The sequence below is a fragment of the Acartia tonsa genome, chromosome 10, assembly GCF_053477335.1.
Source record: "Acartia tonsa isolate MP-2025a chromosome 10, ASM5347733v1, whole genome shotgun sequence".
Classification (NCBI taxonomy): domain Eukaryota; kingdom Metazoa; phylum Arthropoda; class Copepoda; order Calanoida; family Acartiidae; genus Acartia; species Acartia tonsa.
The window spans coordinates 14,839,537-14,863,163 of NC_137269.1; the positions used below are offsets into that span (position 1 = coordinate 14,839,537).

The 23,627-nt window shown below is 27.1% G+C and overlaps 2 protein-coding genes and 1 long non-coding RNA gene across 3 annotated transcripts; 2 read left to right on the forward strand and 1 right to left on the reverse strand.

Annotated features, from left to right (window-relative positions):
- Nucleotides 1–9,715: 9,715 nt before the first annotated feature.
- On the reverse strand, nt 9,716–10,405 carry LOC145329500 (uncharacterized). Its single transcript, XR_013882944.1, has 5 exons — nt 10,267–10,405; nt 10,164–10,214; nt 10,006–10,067; nt 9,878–9,941; nt 9,716–9,822 (listed from the first exon to the last, which is right to left on the reverse strand). It is a non-coding gene; the product is annotated as an uncharacterized LOC145329500 (long non-coding RNA).
- Nucleotides 10,406–10,409: 4 nt separating this feature from the next.
- LOC145329499 (uncharacterized) lies at nt 10,410–12,269 on the forward strand. The gene is made up of 5 exons (XM_080173687.1): nt 10,410–10,947; nt 11,081–11,171; nt 11,239–11,399; nt 11,488–11,673; nt 12,029–12,269. The coding sequence occupies exons 1-5, from the start codon at nt 10,943–10,945 to the stop codon at nt 12,246–12,248; spliced, it is 663 nt and encodes a 220-aa protein (XP_080029813.1). The 5' UTR covers nt 10,410–10,942; the 3' UTR covers nt 12,249–12,269.
- Nucleotides 12,270–12,352: 83 nt separating this feature from the next.
- LOC145329498 (salivary peroxidase/catechol oxidase-like) lies at nt 12,353–21,841 on the forward strand. The gene is made up of 26 exons (XM_080173686.1): nt 12,353–12,473; nt 12,768–12,828; nt 13,084–13,173; nt 13,235–13,291; nt 13,361–13,408; nt 13,479–13,546; nt 16,363–16,435; nt 16,499–16,565; nt 16,641–16,735; nt 16,891–16,951; nt 17,010–17,140; nt 17,324–17,403; nt 17,490–17,543; nt 18,852–18,901; nt 18,961–19,016; nt 19,150–19,230; nt 19,299–19,462; nt 20,098–20,161; nt 20,243–20,290; nt 20,354–20,387; nt 20,607–20,709; nt 20,833–20,906; nt 21,192–21,320; nt 21,436–21,521; nt 21,593–21,645; nt 21,721–21,841. Exons 1-26 carry the CDS (start codon nt 12,419–12,421, stop codon nt 21,759–21,761), a joined length of 1,923 nt encoding a protein of 640 aa, XP_080029812.1. The 5' UTR covers nt 12,353–12,418; the 3' UTR covers nt 21,762–21,841.
- The last annotated feature ends 1,786 nt before the right edge of the window (nt 21,842–23,627 follow it).

Sequence of the window (23,627 nt, forward strand, 5' to 3'; positions counted from 1 at the left end):
CTTGTCCTGCATCTTGTTCCCTCCTTACTGAGGGTGTTGCCCAGGTAGTTCACCTTTGACTTATATAACTTCGTCTTGGCGGGCTTCAAGTGGATGCCACCCTGGCAGTGGGCCTCAAACACTTCCTGTAGGCAGTCCAGGTGGGCCCAGGTGTCTTGGTGAAAGGAGAGGACATCTTACAGGTAGGATTGTAGCCCAGCTGTACCCAGTGGGTTCAATACTCCTGCTAAGAACCAGGAGTACACCAACTGAGCCGTGGTCAACCCAAACGGCATCCTCTTCCATTGAAACAGGCCCCTGGGGGACGTAAGGCTGTGCAGGGCCGGCTGTCCTCTTCAATGCGTATCATATAATACCCAGACACCACATCCAGGGCGCTGTACACAAGGTGGCTGCCTGCTCGCTCTACTAGTTGTTGAATCTTCAGCAGCGGGTAGCTGTCCAGCTCTAAGCAGCGATTGAGGGCTCTGTAGTCCACAGCCCAGCGGGTACTTCCGTCTTTCTTCTTGATGGGCACCAAGGGGCTGATCTAGGCTGAGCTGGATGGTTAGATGACTCCCTCCCACAGCCAGGTGTCGAGCTGTTGATCCAATACAGCTTCCTGCTTCCTGAACTTATGGCAGATGGGCTGGGTCCCAGGTTTCTCATCTTCCAGTTCACTTAGAAGTTTCCTCCTCAAAATAGTTTTTGGTCTACCTAGTTTCCTCTTTTCTTGGTGGGGGTTCCAAGTCAAGGCTTGATTAGTTAAATCATCCTTAAAGTGTGTACCAACCATCTCCATTTTTTCTGTTTTGTTGTCAGTTTGATGTTTTACATATCACTGCGCTCTAAATTTGGGATTGTCCAATAATTGCCAGTGAATGTAATCATTGCTTTCACAGTTCTCTTTCATCCAGTCAATGGCAATAGCTGTCTTAAGCTTAATTATGCTCCTTATTGATAGGAATGATAAGAAGTTTCAGCCGTCTATCTTTTATAGGAGCTGATAAAATCACGTTTCCCACATAATGCTTCTTATGGACAGATGGACATACAGACTGGCGGACATTTCAAATAATATAGTAGCAACGCTACTAAAAAGCAATAGGATAATGTACTTAATAAACTTGTGTATTTCTTACAATCTAAATGTAGTGTAATAGAGGCGTTTCAATAAGGCATATAAAAAGATGGTTTGAAAAGTTACGTAAAGAAAATTATAAATAAGTGAAGCTACTCTATTTCTCACTTTTTATGTCCGTCAGTCTGTGATTTTCTCGGATCCTATTCAAGAAAGACAGCTGGAATTTTTAGTGTAGATTCCTATTAGGGTTGGGCCGGATATTTTTTTGGCCGGATACCGGATATCCGGCTGATTTCAAATTTCGGATATCCGGTATCCGTCCGGATATCCGGCAAATATCCGGTTATCCGGCCAAATTACCGGATATCCGGCCGGATAACCGGCCAAATTACTACATATTAAAGTATGAAAGTGAAAAAGTGCAGAAAAATAACCTAAAACCTTACCACGACTAAAACCACCTTGGGAACTATAAGAAGCTTCACTCTAAAGGAGAACCATATTGGTTCAGCGGTTAGCGAGATCCTTTGCTACAGACAAAAAAAGCTTACTACTTTATGTAATTATGATTAAGGTTAAAACTTAAAAATTAAGTAACTATTAAATGATCTTTCTTCTTAGCAAATAAATCTAATTAACTATTACAACCCTCAACCTGTAATATCAACCCCTAACGGTTGGAGGATGGGCGGGGAGGTGGCCTGAATGCCTGCCCCCCCCCCCCCTCCCTCTGTTTCATCCATCCCATTTTCTGTGTGTAAAAGGTAGAGGGCTATAACTGAGTGACTTTCGAAATATGGGTATGACACATAACTGAGAGTTGAAATTTTTTAATACCTCCTTCCTGGCGGGCACAGGATGCCAGCAAATCTGGTAAGGTCATTCAGGTAAAAAGTAAAAATATTTTTTTACTTAAACAAAGCATTTCATGTTATATAATACTAAAATATCCTAAAGTCGTACATCCTGATATGTAATATAGGTGTTCAAGTCGATTTCAGGTTCCAGGTATAATCCTGCAAGTCCTGAAGCTCCAGGTCTCCAGAAATCTTAAAACGGTTCCTGTGACCACAAATTTTTACTTGAAGATTTCAAATTTTAAACTTAGGCTTTTTTATATATCTTCATGACATATTACAATTTCATAAAATCCGATGCCGTTTACCTGCCAACCATCGGTTTGCGGCTGGCAGCTGCCAAGTACTGCTGCCACTGCCAAAAATTTATGTTTTGAGATTTCTAATATAAAATTTACATAAAGATTAACATATTCAGAAAAAAATGTTCATCTAGCTTCAATAATAAGAAAATTACAGCCATTTAAGATTAAAAAAACGAAGATTTTTGTTGTAAAATATAAAAGATTATATTGCCGGATATCCGGCCGGATAGTTTCAATATCCGGTATCCGGCCGGATATCGAAAATTGCAGGATATCCGGCCACACCGGATATCCGGCCCAACCCTAATTCCTATGACAAATGCCCATCACTACACATTGTTTTGTTCATCTTTCTGTTATTTGGGGTGCAAGATTGATTCCTAGATTTTCAAGTTTTCGTGATTTTCTCAATTCCTATTCAAGGTAGAAGGCTAAAACTTTCAGAGAGTAATTTATATTAATTACATTCTACATAGGTATGTTCATAATGTTTCATTAGTTTATTAATTGCGGTGCTAGATCGATTTCTAGATTTTTAAATTTTTGTGATTTAAAGGTTGCGTGATTTAGAAGGGTTTGAGATTTCCCTATTTAACCAAGTTTAATGATTATTGTATAACATTGCTCTATAGTAAATTTTTCCCGAAATCCATTCATAATTTTTGAGCTTCGCTACTTATGAATGTTGTCATCCTTCTTTATAAATGTAATCATATTTATTTTGTATTATCTATAATAGGTTAACTCACAAACAAAATATGAATTTTACATATTTATTGAGACATTACAAATTGTTTCGTGCATGTTTGCACTCTTCAGATGTCAATGTAAAACATTTGTATTATCTTTTTTCAACAGTTACGAGTGCCTTTTTTTATTCGCAGATTTTAAAATGTTTGCAAGAGTAAATTTCATTGGTTGACAAATTTACTCTATAATTTGAAATGTCTCTTAATCTGTCTATTTTGCTGGCTATTGACCCTTAAAATTGCTTGGGCTTTTTTTGCAAATTCCTATTATTTTAGTTCTTGCTAGACTCCTAAAAATGTTTGTACTTGTCCCCTGTTTAATTGAGAATTTTTGACTATAAGTCTTTATCACCCTTCAGCAGTGCTTGGCAGCTGTCAGCCTCAACAGTTGGCGGGAAAATAGCAGCAAATTTTTATGAAATGTTATTATGTCATGTAGACATATGTTACAGAAGCTTAAAGGACGCCTGCAAGAAATAACACACTTTAACTGCTAAAAGACTGCCACAAGAAAACCCAATACCCCAAATTTAAAGCCTTTAGCTTCAATAACAAAAAAGTTCTAGGCATTTCAAAATAGCATTTTTATGTACAATGGAATTTTTGAAAGATTTCCAATGCTTATAAAAGAAAAAAAACAATATTAAATTACGTCGCCTAGACACAAAATTATAACCTTATCTTTGTCAGGAACTTAGATTGCCTGTAACTGATTACATTTTTACAATAAAAACACCACATTTCATAGTCAAAATCTATGAAAAAAATTCGATTTAGATTGCATTTTAAAACGAAAATCATAGCGGAAACAAAGGGGTAAACTAAAACAAGCTTAGCTGTGATTGGTTGTTAAGCTGATTCAGTCTTCTGATTGGCTACAGTACATTCGGTACAACGCAAGTAAAACTTAATTTTTTTAATGATTTTGACTGTAAAAATGGGTATTTTTATTGTAAAAATATAATTAGTTACTGGAAACCTAAATTTATGACAAAAATAAGCTTATAATTTTGTTTTTAGGCCACGTAGTTTAATTTCAAAGTTTTCAACATGAGCATTGCAATTCTTTCAAATTCTTGGGGTATTTGGTCTACTTGTGGCAGTCTTTCAGCAGTTAAAGCGTGGTATTTCTTGCAGGCTTCCTTTAAGTTTGAATTTAGAATTATCCGAATCTATAATTGCGCGCCGTATCTATTTTCTTGTTATCTAGCAGACAATCAATTCACAACACAATTTTCATGATAAAATATTTAGGTTTCAACTTCATATTTAAACAAGGATGTCAACATCCATAAGTAGCGAAGCTAAAAAATTATGAATAAATATCCGGGAAACAAAATTATAGAGCAGTTTCAGTTGGTCTAAAACGATCAAGCTAATATTGCTTGATTTACTTCTACAAGAGACAAAATGAATTAAAAATGATTGCTAAAATCGAAATATATCTTCATGTCTTAGAATCCCGTCTTTGAAAAACATACTTACTTTAAAATAAAAAACACTAAATTAAAAAAAATCACGAAACCTTGTAAGATTTATAATGTAAAAATCGATTTAGCACATCAACAAATAAGCAAATATTAATAAAACTTTGTGAGGATATGTAAATTGTTAACTTACACATTTCATTCCTGGAAAGTATATACTTTCTTGAAGCCAATAGAAAATAGTTATTTCTTGCATCGTATTATAAACTGCTTTCCGTGGATATAGAATGTACAATTATGATATTAAAACTAGTTTTTTTAGCCCTGAGGTCTGACGGACAGACAAAGTGAATTATAGAGTAGCTTTGCTACTAAAAAGAGATCAAAACTATAAAACAAGGTATATATTTTTTTTCACTCTGTCACTGACTAAAAAGCACTTTTAGGGTTTGATTATAAACAACAGAGCACATAAACACTCATTTTTTAAAGTAATTAAACAAAATAAATGCAATTACACAATTAGGCCAGAAATTAAATTTACACATCTTGTTTAGCTAGATGGTAATTGTCTGGTTAAAATTAGATTTTAAAAAATTTTAAGTTTGTGATTTTTAAAAGAGTGCTTATTTAAACCCTAAAAATATTAATATGAATGGTAGTAAAAAAAATCATGAAAATTTTAAAATGTAACCATTAGGTAAATCCTTATAAAACTTAATATAAGTATGCAGAATATCAAGGTTTTTAATCCCTGAAAATTTAAGTTGTCTTAAATTGGAGTTGATAAAATCATTAAAATTTAAAAATGTAGGAATCGATCTAAAACCCCAATAGGTTGAAAAAAATCTGGATAAAACTTAATGAAAATGTGAAAGATATTAATTTATTAAATCCCTGAAAATTATTATCTTTTATAGCAGCCTAGAAACTTACGTTTCCCACTTTTTGTGACTGACGAATATTTCGAATTATAGAGTAGTTTTGCTTCTAAAAACAAGTTTATTGTGCTCGGTAAAACTTTATTTATCCAAATTGCCCATTCCATTAAACTCGATTGTGTTAACAGGGATCTAAGAAGATAAGACTTTAGGCTATAGCCAATAAAAGGATGAACATCCCCAAAAAATACCCTTTCCTTAGTTATTGAAACGCTTAAACACCCAACCTAATGAACCTTTCAATCAAAATTGAATAAAAATTCCCTAAGTTTTTGAGACACAAATAAGAAAAAGTTAGTAGAGAACTTTGGGGACAATTGTAATAAACAGCTTAATGTCTTCTCCCGCCCTGGTCCCTTGAAGTTATCATAGTACAAACAACAATGACATGTTCGACTCTCTGCTGGGTAATGCATATGTACCCAATAGTTTTTTATCGTTCGCAACTTTAAAAGTACAAAGAACATTCACTAAAGCACTTATTTTAAATTTTAACTATATCTTATTTTGTTTGTAAAAGCGAAGCTTTTTTAAAATTAGGTTCGGTCCTTCTGGAGCGGTATACTTTTTTTTGTATGTTAGAATTGTCCTAAAGATTTCAAACTTTGACCAATTAAAGAGTTGAATCTACAGCTAAAGATAAAAAGTGACAAGAAAAGACAAGAGAGATTACAGTGACAATCTGGCTGAAAAGGCCTAAAGAGCAGCTAACTTTGGTAACATGAAAACATAAAGATGGAAAATTACTCACTACAAAAAAAAGAAGTTGCTGAAAGGTGACATCGCATTTTGAAGAAGTTTTAAACAGACCTGAGCCTGAAATTACTGCTAAATTAGAACCAGAAAATAAAATAGACCAACAACAAATAAGAAGTTAAAGCTGATATACATATTGATCACTGCCGAAATACTTAAGGACGCCAAAGATCTTTCTGCGAGGACTCTAACTGATCTCTTTGATAAAATTTAGAGGCAAGAAAAGATACCAACAGACTGGTCTAAAGAAATAATCATAAAACTACTTAAGAAGAGAGATTTGAACAATTGTAATAATTAAAGAGAAATTAGGCTGCTTTCTATCCCAAGCAAGGTCCTATGTAAAGTTATTTTAAACAAAATTGATGAGAAAATTGTCAATAAACTAAGAGAAGAACAAGCTGGATTCCGTGCTAAAAAGAGCTGTGTTGACCAAACTTTTACCCTTAGGACAGTTATTGAACAATGTGTTGAATTTAACACGCCACTTTCTGTAAATTTTGTTGATATCTTTAAGGCTTTTAACTCTATACACAGACAAACACTCTGAAAAATACTAAGAAGTTATGGTATACCTAAAAAGATGATAATTATGATAATTAAATTTTATGACAACTTTTAAGCTTGTGTTTCAGTTAGAAACAATAAGACATATATTTTTTTATAATAAGTACTGGAGGTAGACAGGGATGTATTTTATCACCTATTCTATTTATATTGGTCATTAAATGGGTAATAAAGAAAACCACAGATGACAAAAAAACGTAATTTTCAGCTTGGCATACTAGGACACCTAAAAGATTTGCTGATGATCTAACATTGATTTCAGAAATAATCAAACATCTAAAAGCTAAGACAGATAGACTAGTCAAATATGCATGATAAGTCGGGCTCTGCTAATGTCAAGAAGACCAAAATGATGAATATACCTGGTGCATTATTTGCCAAGTGTACCATTTTTCTGCACTACCTCTCTGATTTTGTTAATACTCTATATTTTAATCTGTTAAGTGATTTAAGGATGCTATATGGTCAAAAATTTTTTTTAGAGTCGTTGGATGTCTAGATATCTAGCTATCTATGAAGGTAGGTAACAAAAATGTAAAAAAACACCCATTTTTTCACAATTTTGAAAAATATTTTTTTTTATTAATCTTAGATCCAACTTATACATTTTATACACCAAAATGATTGTTTATTCATGTAAAAAGCGCACATAATGCTATTTTGGCCAAAACTCTAATTTTACAGGATGTCCAACAAAAAGTGTAGTTTGAATATCTAGCGTAATACCTAAAATACCTGTCCAAAAAAAATCATTTTTTTTGGCTTCAATTATGTGTTTAATCTGTAGGCATATGTGGTATATAACGGTTCGGAGGACCTGGAACCTCTGGTGTGATAAGTTTTAATTATTAAAACAAGAAAATGAAGTGAATATATTATAAATAGTTAAATATACAAAACTTTTTACTTTACATGAAATTTAATAAATTTAAATGCCTAAAAAAAGTATTTTACAGTTATCTTGATAAATCAACGTCTTCTTACCACAAATGCTCATTAGAACCTCGAAAACGGCAAAAAACGTAAAAAATTTCGCCTTTGGAACAAAAAAGGTTTCCAAAAAAGTGCTTGAGATGGAAGTTAATTTCTGGTAAAAGCAAACAGACGAAATTAAAAATGATCTGGAGACAGAGAACTAAAAAAGACCTAAATTTGAATTGACATAAAGAAAAACTAAAACACTTGTTAAAGACAGAAATTTATAGAGAAACTTTTAAAACAAATAGAGGGATGCGCTTGATGATGATTATAACGTATCTGGTTTCATATTCTATGATTTTTTTAAAAATGATAGAAAATGTGGTTTTAATAGATCTTCTAAAATGAAGTTATTTATTTAAACATTTTGGTAATTTTTTTGTTATATTTTATAGAACCAACTTTTGCAATATGTATTTAATAGATTGCAGTAACAATATGTTCAAAAATCATACTAATAAACAAATTATTATTAAATTTTGTTTTTTAGCCCCAAAGTGCCGAAAAGACGAACTAAAAAAACTAGTTTTTAATCTTATGATTTTACTTTTTTTTATTTGTAGGAAACAGTTTATAATACGATGCTAGATATAGTTTTTTCGTATGGATGAGAACCGGTTTCTTCCCACTTTATTCGAATAAATACAAAAAAGATAGTTTAAAACGCTTATTTTAAAAAAAGATTTTTAGACTCAAAAGAAATACGATTTACTTTAATAAATTGGATATTTAAAATTATATAACAGAAAAAATGCCTTATTTATTTATTATTAAAAGATTTTACTTAAAAAGTTCAGGAATTTAAAGATAAATTTCCTACAGTACGTGTGTTTTTGTCATACTTCTTAAAATTTTTTTTTAAAAAATACAACAATGCTTTATAATAGCATTTTAAAAAAAACATTTGAACACATAGTTAAAGTGATAACAAACCATTTTTAGAAAATATCATATAAAAACCTAAAGCAATTTAAAATAATTTCATCATTGCCTATTTTATCTTTTTTTTAATGGTTTTATTTTTTAATAATATAAATAATTATATAAAAAGAAAATATCAATAATCATCGTAATTTTTGTTTACATTTTTTAAAGTCTTATGTAATTTTAAACTTTTCTATTTTTTTTTAAAATAACTTTTTTTTATTTATTTTAATCATTTTTTTGTCTATTGGTTTGTAATTTAAAGTTAAAATTTTTTATTTTGTTCAATAAAATTAAAAAAACTGACCTTATAAGTAAATTTAAATGAGTTTTTATCAAAAAAAAGTACTTTGACACAAATCCTTTTTTTTTTAACATTTTTTAACTGATTAACTTCTACAATAATTTTAACTAATTATTATCAATAATTTTCTTTAAAGATTTTTAAAATAATCTTAGAAATTTTTTTTTATCAATTTGAATTTCTTTATATTTTAAAACAATATTGTCTTAAATTTGCTGCAATTATTAGTCATATCTTATTTTTTTTACTAAAAGTAGGATGTTTTTTAAAGAATATAATTGACAAAAAAATTTTAAACTTAAAAATAAAGAAACTTTTTTTTTAATTGATATAAATTTTTTATTTTTTAAAAATTTTAAATCTTCCCTAACCCCTATAAATTAAAACAAACAATCTATTTTATGTTAATAAAATGAAAATTTTCATTGTAGTTTTTGTTGTTTTTTTGTTAAAAACTACATGCAGGTAAAAATTCTTTAAATTAAAAAATATTTTAAAATTATATATTTTAAATCTAGTTTTTATCTAGTTCACTTTTTGTCACCAGACTTTGTTTTGATTCAGGTAAAATAAAATTTTTTATATTTAAATTTTGTTTTTACGCTTTTAATATTTTAGCTTGTTTAATACTCTTAAACGAGAAGAAAATCAGGTAAAAAACTAAAAAATTATAAAATTTTTTTTTTTAAAGTAATTTTTTTAAGGTTCCAGGAAAAAAGAATAGCTCAAATGGTAAACTTACAAAACTTACAAAAAAAAAATAAATTGATTTTTTATAAAAAAATTTCAGAGACGCTTTCAACGTGGAACATTTTCTCCCTGGGGTGGAAAATAAATGAAAAAATTTTGCATTAAAAGATTTATTGTCCTCCTTACAAAAAATCTTTAGGATTATTTTTTTACATTAGCATTTTTTCATGTTTCAAAGAACTTCTTTTTCCAGCCCAAGAACTAAAAAGAAAATATTTTTTTATTTTTATTCTTTTAAATTACTTTTTTTTATTACCTAAAAGGAGCCCTTTTTCCTGCCCAGCTGCTAAACGCTCTGGATTTACTTCTTTTTTGCAAACCTAAATATTTTATTCTAATTCTTAGAATTTTTATGCAATTTTTTTAATAAACAAAAAAAATTACCTTTGTTGTTATTAAATAGTTTGTAGTTAAAGTTATGCATTAATTGTAGACTTTTCTTCCAACTTAAATTATTAAAAAAATAAAAGTTAATTTTTAACAAGTATTTAAACAACATTAATAATTTAATTTTAAAATAATTGTTAATAACATGTAATTACCTGCAAGGTTCTAAATTTTGTAAAGATTTGCTTCTTTTTCCAGCCCAAGAACTTAAAAAGAAATATTAAAGAAAAATTTTTTTTTTTTTTTTTAAATGTTTACCTAAATGGTGCGCGTTTAGTGTCATCTATTGTTAGGCCCAAAGAAAAATGAAGCAATAAAATGCATAACAAAATTTTCATGCCTAAAAAATAAAAAATTATTATACACATATATTTTACTATTTCCTTCTTACTTACCGTTTGAACAAAATCTGAGAGAAAAAACCGTTTACATTTCTTTTTATACTGAGAAGACTCTGTATAAATATAATTTTTTAGGCATGTTAAAGATATTCTAATTTTACTTAAAATGTTGACAAAAACCTTTTTTTAAAAAAAATATTGAAAAAAAAAGCTTGTTTTAATACTCAAATACGGTTTGTCTGTTGATAAAAATAAGAAAAAAATGTGTAATTTAAAATCTAGACAAAGATTTGTTTTATCAAACTTTTTGTATATTTTTATTCAATTAAACTATGTTTAAAATATGGTTTTGTTTTTTAAAATATATTTTGTGAAAATAAATGAAAAAATTATTTAAAAAATATTTAAATTTTTTGTTGGTTCTTTTAAAAAATATGCTTGTCATCTATTTAACCCTATCTTAACCCTACATTTCTAGTAAATTTACCGTTTAATAAAAAAAATAAAAGTCATTTACCTGTTGTTAACCCTTTTATTTTAGTATATAAGGATTTAAAAACATTGTATGGTTTATTCGCATAAAACATTTCACAATGAGGTAATTTTTTAATTATAAAAACATAACAAAATAAAAATTATAAAAAACATTGGAGGGTTTATTTGCATAAAACATTTTACAATGAGGTAATTTATAAAATTTTTTAATCATAAAAACATTTTTTTTTTTTTAGGTTTTTTCTTTTTTTGTTTGCTGTGGTTTTAGCAGACAATGAAAACGTGGAAAAAAGTGAGGCTGGTTTTACTGAAAATAAAAATAATGAGGTAAATGATCTCAATGTTATAAAATTTTTGCCATAGTTTTAGTTATGCAATAATCAAAATTTTTTAGAATGAAATAGATCGCGGTCTCAATGGGGGCCTAGGAATACAACTAGGCCCAGTTGGAGCTGGTTTTGGAGGTGGATTTGGTTTGTCAGGATTACAATTTAATGGAGGCGCTGGATTAGGAAATTATGGTCAATATTCACTATACAATCCATACTTGACTCAGTAAGTACCTAGTTTTGCCTTATTAACATAAAATATTTGTAGAGTAATTAGTATTATTTATTTTGTGTACTTAATATATTTTCTTTAGACCAGTGTATTACTCACAGTATCCTGAGAGCCGAGCTTTAGGGCTTGGGGGTGGCTTGCAGTTAGGACCTGTTGGATTTGGTCTCGGTGGTGGACTTACTCCTACAGGAATAAAATTTGGTGCAGGAGGAGGTTTTGGAAGTTATGGAAATTACAACAACTATTATCAGCCGGCAACATATGCAAAGTAAGATTTTTTGTTGCTATTATTAAGAAAAATTTTTTGTTACTATTGACCTATTTACCTACTTTTATGTAATCCTAAGTTTTATGAAGCGGCAACAAAATATTACTTAGTAAATTTCCTGTAATTTAGATAAAAAATGTTATTTTTAACAAGCAGCTTCAAAAAAAAATGTTTTTTTATAACTAATTTTTATTTGATTGAAAATTAGATTCTTAAAAGTATTAAAAAAAAATAGCATTCTAATATTCTAAAATTTATCTTAAAAAGGAACTACAAAACTATTATTATAGTCAAGTATGTAATTAGATATTTTAACAAAAAAACTAACAATTTTTGCAATTTTTTTTTTTTTTAGTTACTACCCATGGAAATATTTTTCAACTCCAACAGTCTATCAAGAAAACATAGCTCAAAGAAATTTAGGAGGCGGATTTGGGTTTAATTTTGGACCTGTTGGTTTGGGATTGGCAGCTGGTCTTGGAAATAATGGAATTCAAGTCGATGCTGGGCTTGGATTTAATAATCGTTATCAATATTATGGAACGCCTGCTTATTATTCAACATTGTATCAATAAAATAAAAAAATTTTCTAAAAATGCTTGTTTTTTTGCTTGTTTTACAAATCAAAAAAAATTGTTTAAAAACTGAACTATCTACTAAGTTGTTTGTAAAAAAGAACCAGTTTTAAACCAATCTTCATTTGTGAATATTGTGTTGTTAATTTGATTATATTTAAAAGCTTCAAATGAAGTTTTTATTAATAATAAGTTGCTTTTTTTTACCAGGAAATCTTCAACAATGTAAGTTATTAGCTCAAATTATTTATTTTTGTAACTCCTTAACATGTTTGAATTTTGAAAAAAAAAATATTTTACTGCATAGTTTTTAGTAAGAAATTGCTTAAACCATTCCTTAATTGTGAATATTGTGTAATCAATTTAGTAATTTTTAAAAGCTTTAAATAAAGTTTTTATTCATATTAAGTTTTTTTTCCGTAAATCTTCAACAACGTAAGTTTTTAGCTCAAAGTTTTAGTTTTAGTAATTACCAAACATGTTTAAATTAAAAAAAAATTACTACTGCATTGTTTTTAGTAAGAAATTGTTTTCTGCCTCCAGTTTTGACTCTAAAATGCAATGCAACTGAACGTTATAGGTGACATTTTTTACGTAAACTTAAAAAAAATTGCAACAATAGAAATAAAAAAAACAGCAATTTAAAAAAAGTTCAGAAAATTAAATAATTTTTTTTAATATAAAAAAGAAAATATAAAAACTTTTTAAAACATATATTTTTTGAAAAAAATCTTTAAATAGAATGTGTAAAAAAAGTTAAGAAAATTAAATAAAAATTTTTTTAATATAAAAAAGAAAATATGAAAACTTTTTGAAACATATATTTTTGAAATAGATCTTTAGATGGAATGTGTAATAATCTAAAACATCCACTATGGGGAATAGCTGGATCACCATTAACGCGTCTGTTAAAAGCAAATTATAGGTAATATTTAAAACATCGCGAGCTAAAAAAAAAAATTTATTGTCTAACTAGTTTTTTTAAGTGACTTTACAAATGAACCCAGAGGACATTTTGGAAATACTAATCTTCCAAATCCGCGGTAAATATTAAAATACTTTGAACACTTTTTTCTTTGGTTTTTTTGGTTTTATTTCCTTAAAATTTTTAGATGGATGTCTCAAAAAAATCATCCTGACAATGATTATCCAGATGCAAGGTCACAAAATTTAAAATTATTAAAGAAATGCATTAAAAAATTTTAAAATTATAATATATTTAAAATATAGATTTACTCATATGGTTATGCAATTTGGACAATTTCTGGATCACGACATAACAGTTACACCAAATGATGGTAAAAATATTTTTTTTTAAAAAGTGTCTTATTTTTTTATATTTTTTTAAAAATAACTAGTAAGTGCTTTAAGTAAGTAGAGGATATAAAAAGGCCCAAAAATTTAAATATGCAAAACGTTTTCTGTAGATTTTTTATTTTTAAAATTATTTTTTTTTAATGGGTTTTAAAAAATGCTTTTTTGATCAGTAAGATCTTAAATTTAACATCTTTTTTTTTAGAATTCTGTTAAGGTTAATTTAAAAAGAAAGGTTTTTTTTTAACATTAGCGTCAATAAACTTAAATTTATTATAGCACAGGCACAAAAAATATAAAAAATCCATTTAAAGCAAAATTTTAAGTTATTAACATAGTAATTCTAACTATTTTACATTTATTAGTTATTAAAAACACCAATTAGCTATTTTTAAGAAAAAAAAACACATTACACCCCTGTCCTGGATAAAATGTTTATTTAAAAAAACATGCGCGTTCAGTTTTTTTCATTTTCTGATAGATTTTTGTCCCCCGATTCCAAAAATATCTTTCCCGAAATCCTAGCTGTTCTAGAAGATCTCCAAAACTGCAAATTACTTTTATCACTGATTTTTCAATAATTGTTTAAGTATCTAATACAAAATTTTGTTCAAAACATGTTTTAGTGAACAGTAAAAAGTGTCTAACACACCTTAGAATATACATTACTTGAATGCCAACAAGACCTAACAGAATCAATAAAACCTGCCCTTTTAACAGTTATTAACTGTTAAACAGAGCCAATTTGGGTTTTAACTAGAAAAGACATTGAAGGATCAGTTTTTCAGACTTGACTAAGAAAAACAAAGTTGTAGAACTTGCCAAGCCTAACAATAGTTGTAAGATGAACTGTTGCAGCAGTGGTGGAGATTAACTGCGTCAAAAATATATATAACAGTGCATTGCAATGTTGTGCCCATTCTAAGACAAGAAGGACTCATATTAGGGGGATTTGAACATCAGACACTAAAATAAAACCAATGAAGACAGAATTTAAGCCAAAAGTTTGAACCTGCCAATGACTGTTTGTTCCAAAGTGGTGGTTAGTTCACTACGCTGTGGTTGGGAGAAATTGAGTTCCCCCGCATTGACTTTGCATTTGGTTGACAAATGCTGTCCGAATTTGTCAGATTAAGATCACACAACCATTCCTGAGATGCCCTAAGGTTGTAAGGAGGGAGATTTGTAGGAAGTTCTACATATCAAGCAGCTTTAACCATGCTTTCTCTCATCCATGCTCCTCTTATGAGAGTGCCATTAATTAGTGTGGCTTAATATGGAACACCTGCCAAAACTCTAGGCCAGGGTGATGTAATAATTAAGTAGCTTCCATGAGAATTGCAAGTCAGCTTGTAATGTAGCATAGAATACAATCAGGTGTGCGCAAAGCTTACTAATCTAAGATTGGCCAAAGGATTCTCACTTCCAGTCTCCATGTGCATCTGAGTCCTAACTTCAACAACAACTATTATCAACAATTAAATGTCAGAACTTTCAGTTTTTCACAAAGCAACTTAAGTAACTTTTTTGTGCTTTAACAATAAATACAAAGTTGTAGAACTTGCAAGGCCTAACATTGACATTATTGGCATCTACCTAGAACACACTTTTCTGGACATTTTGAGGAAAACTGAAAATTGTGAAGTCTTTCCTGTTTAAAATTGGAGAACATCATTGAAATGTTTGGTTTTATTTACATTGGATTCAGATAATCTCTACTACCATTGCTGGCAGTTGTCTGTGAAAATTTGTGTATGCTGGATGGTCAGGTTGATGGCCGGTCAAAAGGTATTGATTTGATTTCATCACTCAATGTTTCTTGATTTATATGTTGTTCTGGGGCCATCTTAAGGTTAACAGTAATGAGTTTGAGAGTTTCTGTGATCTTTGTAACTTTTTCCAGCTGTTTTCTGAGATGACAGGACTACATTTGTGTTTATTTGTCCAAGTTTCAATGATGTTCTCCATTGTTTTAGGATGCAATAATATTGGTGTGGTCTAAACAAACTAACAAACCAATGAGGGAAGATTTAGATAAAAATTTAAACCCACCAATCACTGTTTTGACTATTATTCACGTTAAACTCACAATTTTCAGTTTTTCTCAGTAAAGTGTGTCCTAGATGGATGCCAATAATGTCTATTATTATTAGGCCTAGCAAATTCTACAACTTTGTATTTATTGGAAAAGCACAATAACATGAGTCCTTCCCGTCTAAAAAAGGGCACAACGTTGCTATGCATGTTTTATATATTTTAAACGCAGATAATCTCCGCCACTGCTGCAACAGTTCATTTTACAACTATTGTTAGGCTTGGCAAGTTCTACAACTTTGTTTTTCTTAGTCAAGTCTGAAAAACTGATCCTTCAATGTCTTTTCTAGTTAAAACCCAGATTGGCTCTGTTTAACAGTTAATAACTGTCAAAAGGGCAGGTATATTTTTATTGATTCTGTTAGGCCTTGTTGGCATTCAAGGGATGTATATTCTAATGTGTGTTAGACACTTTTTACTGTTCACTAAAACATGTTTTGAACAAATATTTGTATTAGTTAAGTAAAAAATTATTGAAAAATCAGTGACAAAAGTAATTTGCAGTTTTAGAGATCTTCTAGAACAGCTAGGATTTCGGGAAAGATATTTTTGGAATCGGGGGACAAAAATTTATCGGGAAATGAAAAAAACTGAACGCGCATGTTTTTTAACTAAACATTTTATCCAGGACAGGGGTGATTAAAGGAATTTTTTTTTAAAACTAATATTTTAAAATTTTTGTGTAGTTTTGTTTAAAATTTTTTAGAAAGAATTGATTGTTGTACTCAAGAAAAAACAGACGCACGATGTTTTGTTATTCCAATTCCTCCCAGAGATCGGTAATGATTTTTTTTTTATAAATATTTAAAAATTGTTTTTATTTAATAGTAATTATTATTAAGATTTTACTCATGGGTGAATTATACTGCTTCTTGCATTAATTTTGTAAGATCAACACCAGTTTGTCAGGTAAATTACTTTTTTTTATTTAACAAAGACACAAAAAATAAAATTTCAGAAAACCAAAAAAAAATCTTTTTTTAGCAAAAAATAAGAGAACAATACAACGGTATAACAAGTTTTGTAGACGCTTCTACTGTCTATGGAAGTTCTGTCGGACAACTCTCTTTTCTTAGAAGGTTTCTAACATATTTTAATTTTTTAAGCTAAAATAAAAAAAAAATTCTAAATATCTTTTTCTTTTGTCTTAAATCAAACATACTTTTTTTTACCTTCAAAATGTTTAAAAAAAAACGTTTAAAATTTGATAAAAAAATGTCAAAAAAATTTTAAGTTATGAAAATGGAGAATTAATTGTTAATAAAAATACACAACAACTTCCAACAAGAGAACAGGTAAATCAAAATAATTAATAAAAAATATATTTCTGTAATACAAAAAAGTTCTTTTTAGTTAAATTTAAGACCTGACATTACACTTATAAGACCACAAAAACAAATGGATTTTGTTGCTGGAGATAATCGTGTTAATGAACATCCATTTCTTTCTGCTTTGCATGTAGTTTTTTTGCGTGAACACAATAGGTAACTTATTATTATAAATTATTTTTTAATGGCTTTGAATTTTGAAAAAAAAAGGCTAAAAACCAAAATTGCATTTGGTTTTACCGACAAAATTAAAAATTTTTTAAAATACTTTTTTTAAAATACATTTTTTAAAATAAAAAAATGAATTTAAAACTTCTTGAAAAAATTATTTTTGTTTAGAATTGCCGCACAATTAAAAAAATATCTAAGAAATGAATTTAAAAATGATGAAGTTATTTTTCAAGAAACAAAAAGATTAGGTAAAAATGTAAAAAAATATTTTTTTTTTGTATTTTGTTTAAATATTAATTTTTATAGTTTTTAGTTAAAATGACATTTTTTACAGTTACTGCTGAAATACAAAATATAGTCTACGGTGAATTTTTGCCAACAATATTAGGTAAAAATTGTCAAAAACATTGAAAATATAAAAATAAATTTAGTAAAACTTTTGTTACCATTATTAGGTAAAAAATAAACATCATTTTTAAACTTAAACCAAGTTAATAAAAAAAACATACAAATTCAGTTCTTTATTATTGTTTTTATATCTTTTTTTCCTTTTTTTTTCAAAACTGTAAGTTAGCTTCTTGCAAAATAATTTTTATTAATTAATGTACTTTATTTTCTTTTTCTAGGGTCAATAGTTTTTATAGTTTTTTTTTCTTATTTTACTTTTAGGAAAAAATTAAGAAAGTGCAAAAAGCTATAATTTGGAGAAAAAAACCTTTTTTTCCCTCTCCACTAAAAAAAACTAAAAAATAATTAAAAATCAAACTGTTTTAATGTACAGCAGCAATTCATTAAATTTTGTATTTTATATTACATTGTACAAAATTCTTCTCGTATTTATTTATTTTACAGATTATATTGAGAAAAATATTTTTGTATTTAAATTTTAACTACGTACAGCATATTGTTTTTTTTTTTCCTAACGCCTACAAAGGTAAAAAAAATCATGTTTTGAAATTTTTAAGAGCATAATGGAAGAATTTGTATTATATTTTACAAAAATGTTATGAACTATATAACAAAAAGTGTCAGAGGGTTTTCTTCCTTAAGAAAGAGAAGTCTCCCTATGTAGAAAAACTTAAGCTTAAATTTTCAATTTAATGTTATTTTTTTAAAACTTGATTTTTTATGTATAAAATTTATTTAAAAATTAAGAACAATGTTAAAAAATTTATTTTCATTTCATATTTTAAAAGTTGACAAAAAAATAATATTGATTTTAAACTTTTAATATTTCTTTCTTATATATTTTTTTTTGTTTAAATGTTAAGAATAATTTTTAAAAAAAATTTTATTTAATATTTTATTACTTTTTATTATGACGTTATTAGATTTTAAATAAGAAACTAGGAATAAAAAATTTTTGGGTTTTTTCTTAAATGTATTTTAAATTTTATAATAGCATTTTTTTCTCACTAAATAAGATAAACGTATTTTTTTAATTAATAAACCTAATTAAATAAAAAAAAATTTATTATTTAAGTGCACCTAATTAATTAATGAAAATTTTAAAAATTAAGCTATAAATATTAAATATAATTAAAATATGCAAAAATTTTATAATGTAAAATATATTTTTTAAATTTTATTTTTAACACTATTTTGTTATTTTTACTAACAAAAAAAGTAATTTTTTAAATTATTTACTGTCTTTTGAAGAAAAAATTTTAAATTTATTTAACTTTATACTTACTAGGAGCTGAAATGATGAAAAAATATCAGCTTCTTGCAAATGAAGACTCTTTGGTAATATTTTTATTGAATAAAAAAATTTTATTTTATAATTTATTTTTAAAAATTATTAGTACAATCCAGAAATCAATCCAAATGTAATAAATTCATTCACAACTGCAGCATTTAGGTAAATAATTTTTTAATTAAAAAAACTGATATGACAAAAAAAAATTTCAAGTTATTAAAATCGTTATAAAGTAAAAATATGATTAGAAAATAAAAATTTCTTGAAAAAAAATTTATCAAATATTTCTTTTTAGATTTGGACATTCAATGATCAACTCAATGTTTATGCTAATATCTGGAAAAAATCAAAACTCTGCTTCCTTTTGGAGATTAAGGTTTAGATAATTTAAAATTTTAGAGTTTAAGATTGTTTCGGTGTTAATTATTGAATTAAAAATTTTAGAGAAATTTTTGATGGCAACAATGTAGATGGTCAAAGATTACCATTAGAAGAAATGATTGAAGGCTTAGTTTCACAAATGCCTCAAACAACAGATGCTTTTTTTTCTACTGAAATAACAAATCATTTATTTCAAAAAAACGATCGTCAGGAAAATTTTGGTTTAGGTAAGAAAAATTTCCTAAAAGGATTAGTTGCACGAAATGCATTTGAACTAAAATTAAAAAAATTGTATATTTTTTCCTAGTTATTGAGTTGAACTTCATATACATGGTTTGTATTTGAAAGAATTTCAATTTTCTACTAATTAAAAAATTGTTTTTTTTTGTAATATATGCAATTTAAAAAGACGATTTTTAACTCTTGATCTTTAAAAGCTATGTAGTAGAAAATTAAAATTCTTTCAAATATGCCATATAAATGTAGATTAACCAATCAACCAAGAAAAAATTTGCGGTTTACAAAAAAAAAAGTTTAAATGCAGGATGTTTGTCTGTTTTCAAGAATCTCGCCGACCGCTTAGATCGTTTTGATTAACAGGGTAGATTTTCAAAAGTCTTAAGAAGATTTTTCACTATTTTAGGAAAGGTACCACTATTTTTTCTAAAAGAAATCAAATAAAAATTTTTTTTTACGTTTTTGATTTTTAAAAGAGAGTTTAACGCAAACATAACGCAAAATAGACATTTTTTAAATATAAAACAAACATTTAAAGTGCAACTAGAGGCCTCTTGGGGCGTAGTTGCTAGTTTTTATAAAACTATAAATACATTTGAAAAATAAATGTTTTTTTTTCAAAAAGATTTGTTAGCAATAAATATTCAACGTGGTAGAGATCATGGCATTCCTGCATACAATGAATATAGGTTTAGTTTTTTTAATTATAATTTTGTTAAATAAAAAAGAATAAAAAAATTAAAAATAATAACAAAAATATCTTTGTCTAGAAAATTTTGTGGACTTTTTCCATTAACAAGTTGGAAAAATAAGCCAAGGTATATTTTAAAAACTAAAATTGCCAAAAAAGGTTTGCCAAATACTCTTTTGTTTTATTTTAGTGAGTTTAATGAAGAATATTGGAACAATTTAAAGGTAAAGATAAATTTTGTAATTATAAAAATTTTTAATAATGTGTTCTAACATTACACAAATTTTATTTTAAAGCTATTTATTTAGCTTTAAAATCATTTGTTTTGACAGGCTAGAAAAATTCAGTTTTAATTTTTAATAGGCTGTTTTTAAAAAGATTTACCAACAAATTTTTTTCTTTTTTTTTAACTTAAGTTTTTTTATATATAAAAACATGTATAGGATGTTTACAGCAGCGTTGATGACATTGATTTAATGATCGGTGGCATAGCAGAAAAAAATGTAAAAGGTGGTGCTGTTGGCCCTACATTTGCTTGCATTATTGGTAAGTTTAAACATTATTTTTTTTGTTTAAAAAATATTTATTAAAAGATATACAAATACTTTTTAAAAACTACAATAAATGCAACTTTTAAAAAAATTAATATTATACTATTTAAATTTTTAGGAGAACAATTTACCAGACTTAAGTATGGAGACAGATTTTTTTACACTCATGTTGAAAATAATTTTAACACTAAGGTATTAAAAAATGTTTTGAAATTGTTTTCCTTAGTGTAAAAAATTGTTTTAAATCTAATTTTAATCATTTGTTAACATTTTGTTATAAAAATTTTTAAAAAATTAAATTTTATTTTTAAATTAAATTATAAAAACCTTATTTTTTTATACAAAAAATTTGTTAAGTTATTTTAATTTTTCCTAATAAAATGCAAAAATTCAGATTTAATTAAGTTCTCAATAATCTAATTTTTTTTCCTAAAAATTCTATTATTGTAAGAAAAAAACGTAAACACTTTTGTTTAGGGTCTTGGTTATGTTTCAAAAGCTAATATTCTTAACAGAACATTAGGTGATGTTTTGTGTGAAAATAGTGAATTAGATATTTTGCAAAAATGGGTTACTTTGCAACCAGACATTCAATACAATCCTCAGGTAAAAACCTTAAAAGTATTAAAATTTGTGATAAAAATAGACAAAAAAATTTAAAAATCTTTATTTTTTTAGCCCTTTTTTTCTTTTTAAACAAAAATTAATAGGTTTTTTTAAGGAACCCTGTGAAAGTAGACCCGTTATGAATTTTCAAGCGATTGCAGAGGAAATTGAAAGTGAACTTTTATTAAAACCAAAAAAAAGGTAATAAAAAATACATATTAAGGATTTACTTAATCTAAATATTTTTATTATCTTTACACTTTTTTTTGCAGAAAATTTGATTTAAAAGAAGATGACAGGAACGGAAGAAAAGTAAAAAAAACAGGCAAACTTTTTTCAATAATTAAAACTTAAAATTTAAATTATAATTATAAAATTATCTAATTAAGAAAATATTTAGGTTTATTAAATGTGATATGTCAAAAACTTAGTGTTTGTTAAAATAATTTTATTAAAAAAGAGGGCATTAGAGTAAAATAATATGCATTAGCTATAGAAAAAAAATAAATTTTTAAAAGCAATTAAGTTTTTTTTTTATTGCTTATATTATATTGCTTATATTATATTCTCTCTCAAACGTATATTTCTCTCTCTCTCTCTCTCTCTCTCTCTCTCAGACGCATATATAATGTTTATAATTAATCCCCGAATTTGAATTTCTGCTGAACCAAAACCAGTTAGAAATACAATTTTTTCAGAACACATGAAATTTAGCAAATTTAATTGCTAAAATAAAAGTATTTATAAGTCATCTTTTTTTAAGGACTCCTTGTTCCCTTAAATGTCCATTAAAACCGCGAGAACGGCAAAAGTCGTTAAAAATCACACCTACGGCGGCAAATAACGGCGAAACGGTTGGCCGGAGGCAAATAATGCATAAATAAAGAAAGTTCCGCCTCAAAAAGTTAGAAAACAATGCAGAGGTGACTTTGGGCTCTAAAATGACTCCTTCCCCCTCTAACAAGGGAAAATTTCAAATTAACAAGAACGAAATTGTTAAAACCATGCAATGTAAAATGCTCAATTACTCAAAAACGGCCGGGAGGCCCCAGGTTATGAAAACTGTTTTAAACACAATACATGTTGCATATTAATATTATTATTGCAAAACCCGGGGCATCCTTGCTGTTTTTGGGTATAATGGAGAAAACTGATTTTTTGGGGTTAAAAATCTTAATATTTTTGGTGAAATTTTCTCACAAAATGTCAATTTACACCTTAAAAAAATATTTTTTTTTAATTTTTCTTTAATTAGACATTAGTACAGGTATCTGAAAAGTACCTCAATCAAAAATTTTTTTCATAAGATGAACATAAATGTATTTTTTGTTGCTTTGAAAAAATTGTGTAAAAAAATCTGGAAAATCATCAAAACTGAAAAAAAATTTCACTACCTTTTTTTAAAAATGGCATAAATCCGCCAAAAATGAATATTTTTTAAAAATTTCTTTTCTAGCTGTCTACTTACAGCCATTATTAATTCCTTGGATAGAGAAAAGTCAATTTTAATTTTTTTGGATGTCCCACTGGATCCCACTGTGTTTTAGGCTACTTTTTTTATTTTTAACATTTTTCTACATATCTTCAGTGTTAATGGTTTAATTTTCAAAAATTTTTAAATTTTAGATATTAAAATTAAATTTCAAATAGTGCCTTATGCAGTTTTTTAGTTGTTTTTATATATTTAACATATTTTTCAATATTTTTAGTGTTTTTAGTCCAATTTTCATAAGGGTTGGGATATTAGTATCAAAATATTTTTTTCCATTGTTAGGAGCATCTTTTATGTAATTTAATTTGACAATCGTCATCATACAATTAATAAAACAAGGCTTAATGTTTATTTTCTAAAAAAATTTAATCTTGATTTTAAAAAATACACTTTAAATCCACTTCTACTTATTCCTATCTATAATTTTTGTGCTTCGCTACATATGGATGTTGTTATCCTTGTTGAAATAATAAATTCATTAAATAGTTAAAAAAACTCATGTTTATTGTTATAGTATTTTTTAAAAACCAAAATACAGACATATATAAAACTACTACAGTGCTTGAATTAAAACAACTTTTTGCACATAAAAACCCGTAATGTTTTCATTATTGACACAAACATGCTTGCTTTATAGTTAAATTTAGTCATGTAAAATTCTTATGAGAATTAAAAGCAAAAAACGATCTTATGAGCTTTTTGTGTTATATAAAATTTATAATAAAAATAAAAAAATATCCAAAAATAGTAAAATAACAAAATGTTAGATAAAAAGATTTTTTTTATAGTTATTAATTTACAAATGCCATCTAGCT

What these genes read in the sequence shown, in the direction of transcription:
- LOC145329499 (XM_080173687.1), top strand. An exon ending in CTGAAAATAAAAATAATGAG is followed by an intron (nt 11,172 to 11,238) that starts GTAAATGATCTC and finishes AAAATTTTTTAG; the next exon opens with AATGAAATAGATCGCGGTCT. An exon ending in TACAATCCATACTTGACTCA is followed by an intron (nt 11,400 to 11,487) that starts GTAAGTACCTAG and finishes TATTTTCTTTAG; the next exon opens with ACCAGTGTATTACTCACAGT.
- LOC145329498 (XM_080173686.1), top strand. Translation starts at nt 12,419, where the DNA reads ATGAAGTTTTTATTAATAATAAGTTGCTTTTTTTTACCAGGAAATCTT. An exon ending in GCTTCCTTTTGGAGATTAAG is followed by an intron (nt 19,231 to 19,298) that starts GTTTAGATAATT and finishes TAAAAATTTTAG; the next exon opens with AGAAATTTTTGATGGCAACA. An exon ending in AGTTGGAAAAATAAGCCAAG is followed by an intron (nt 20,291 to 20,353) that starts GTATATTTTAAA and finishes GTTTTATTTTAG; the next exon opens with TGAGTTTAATGAAGAATATT.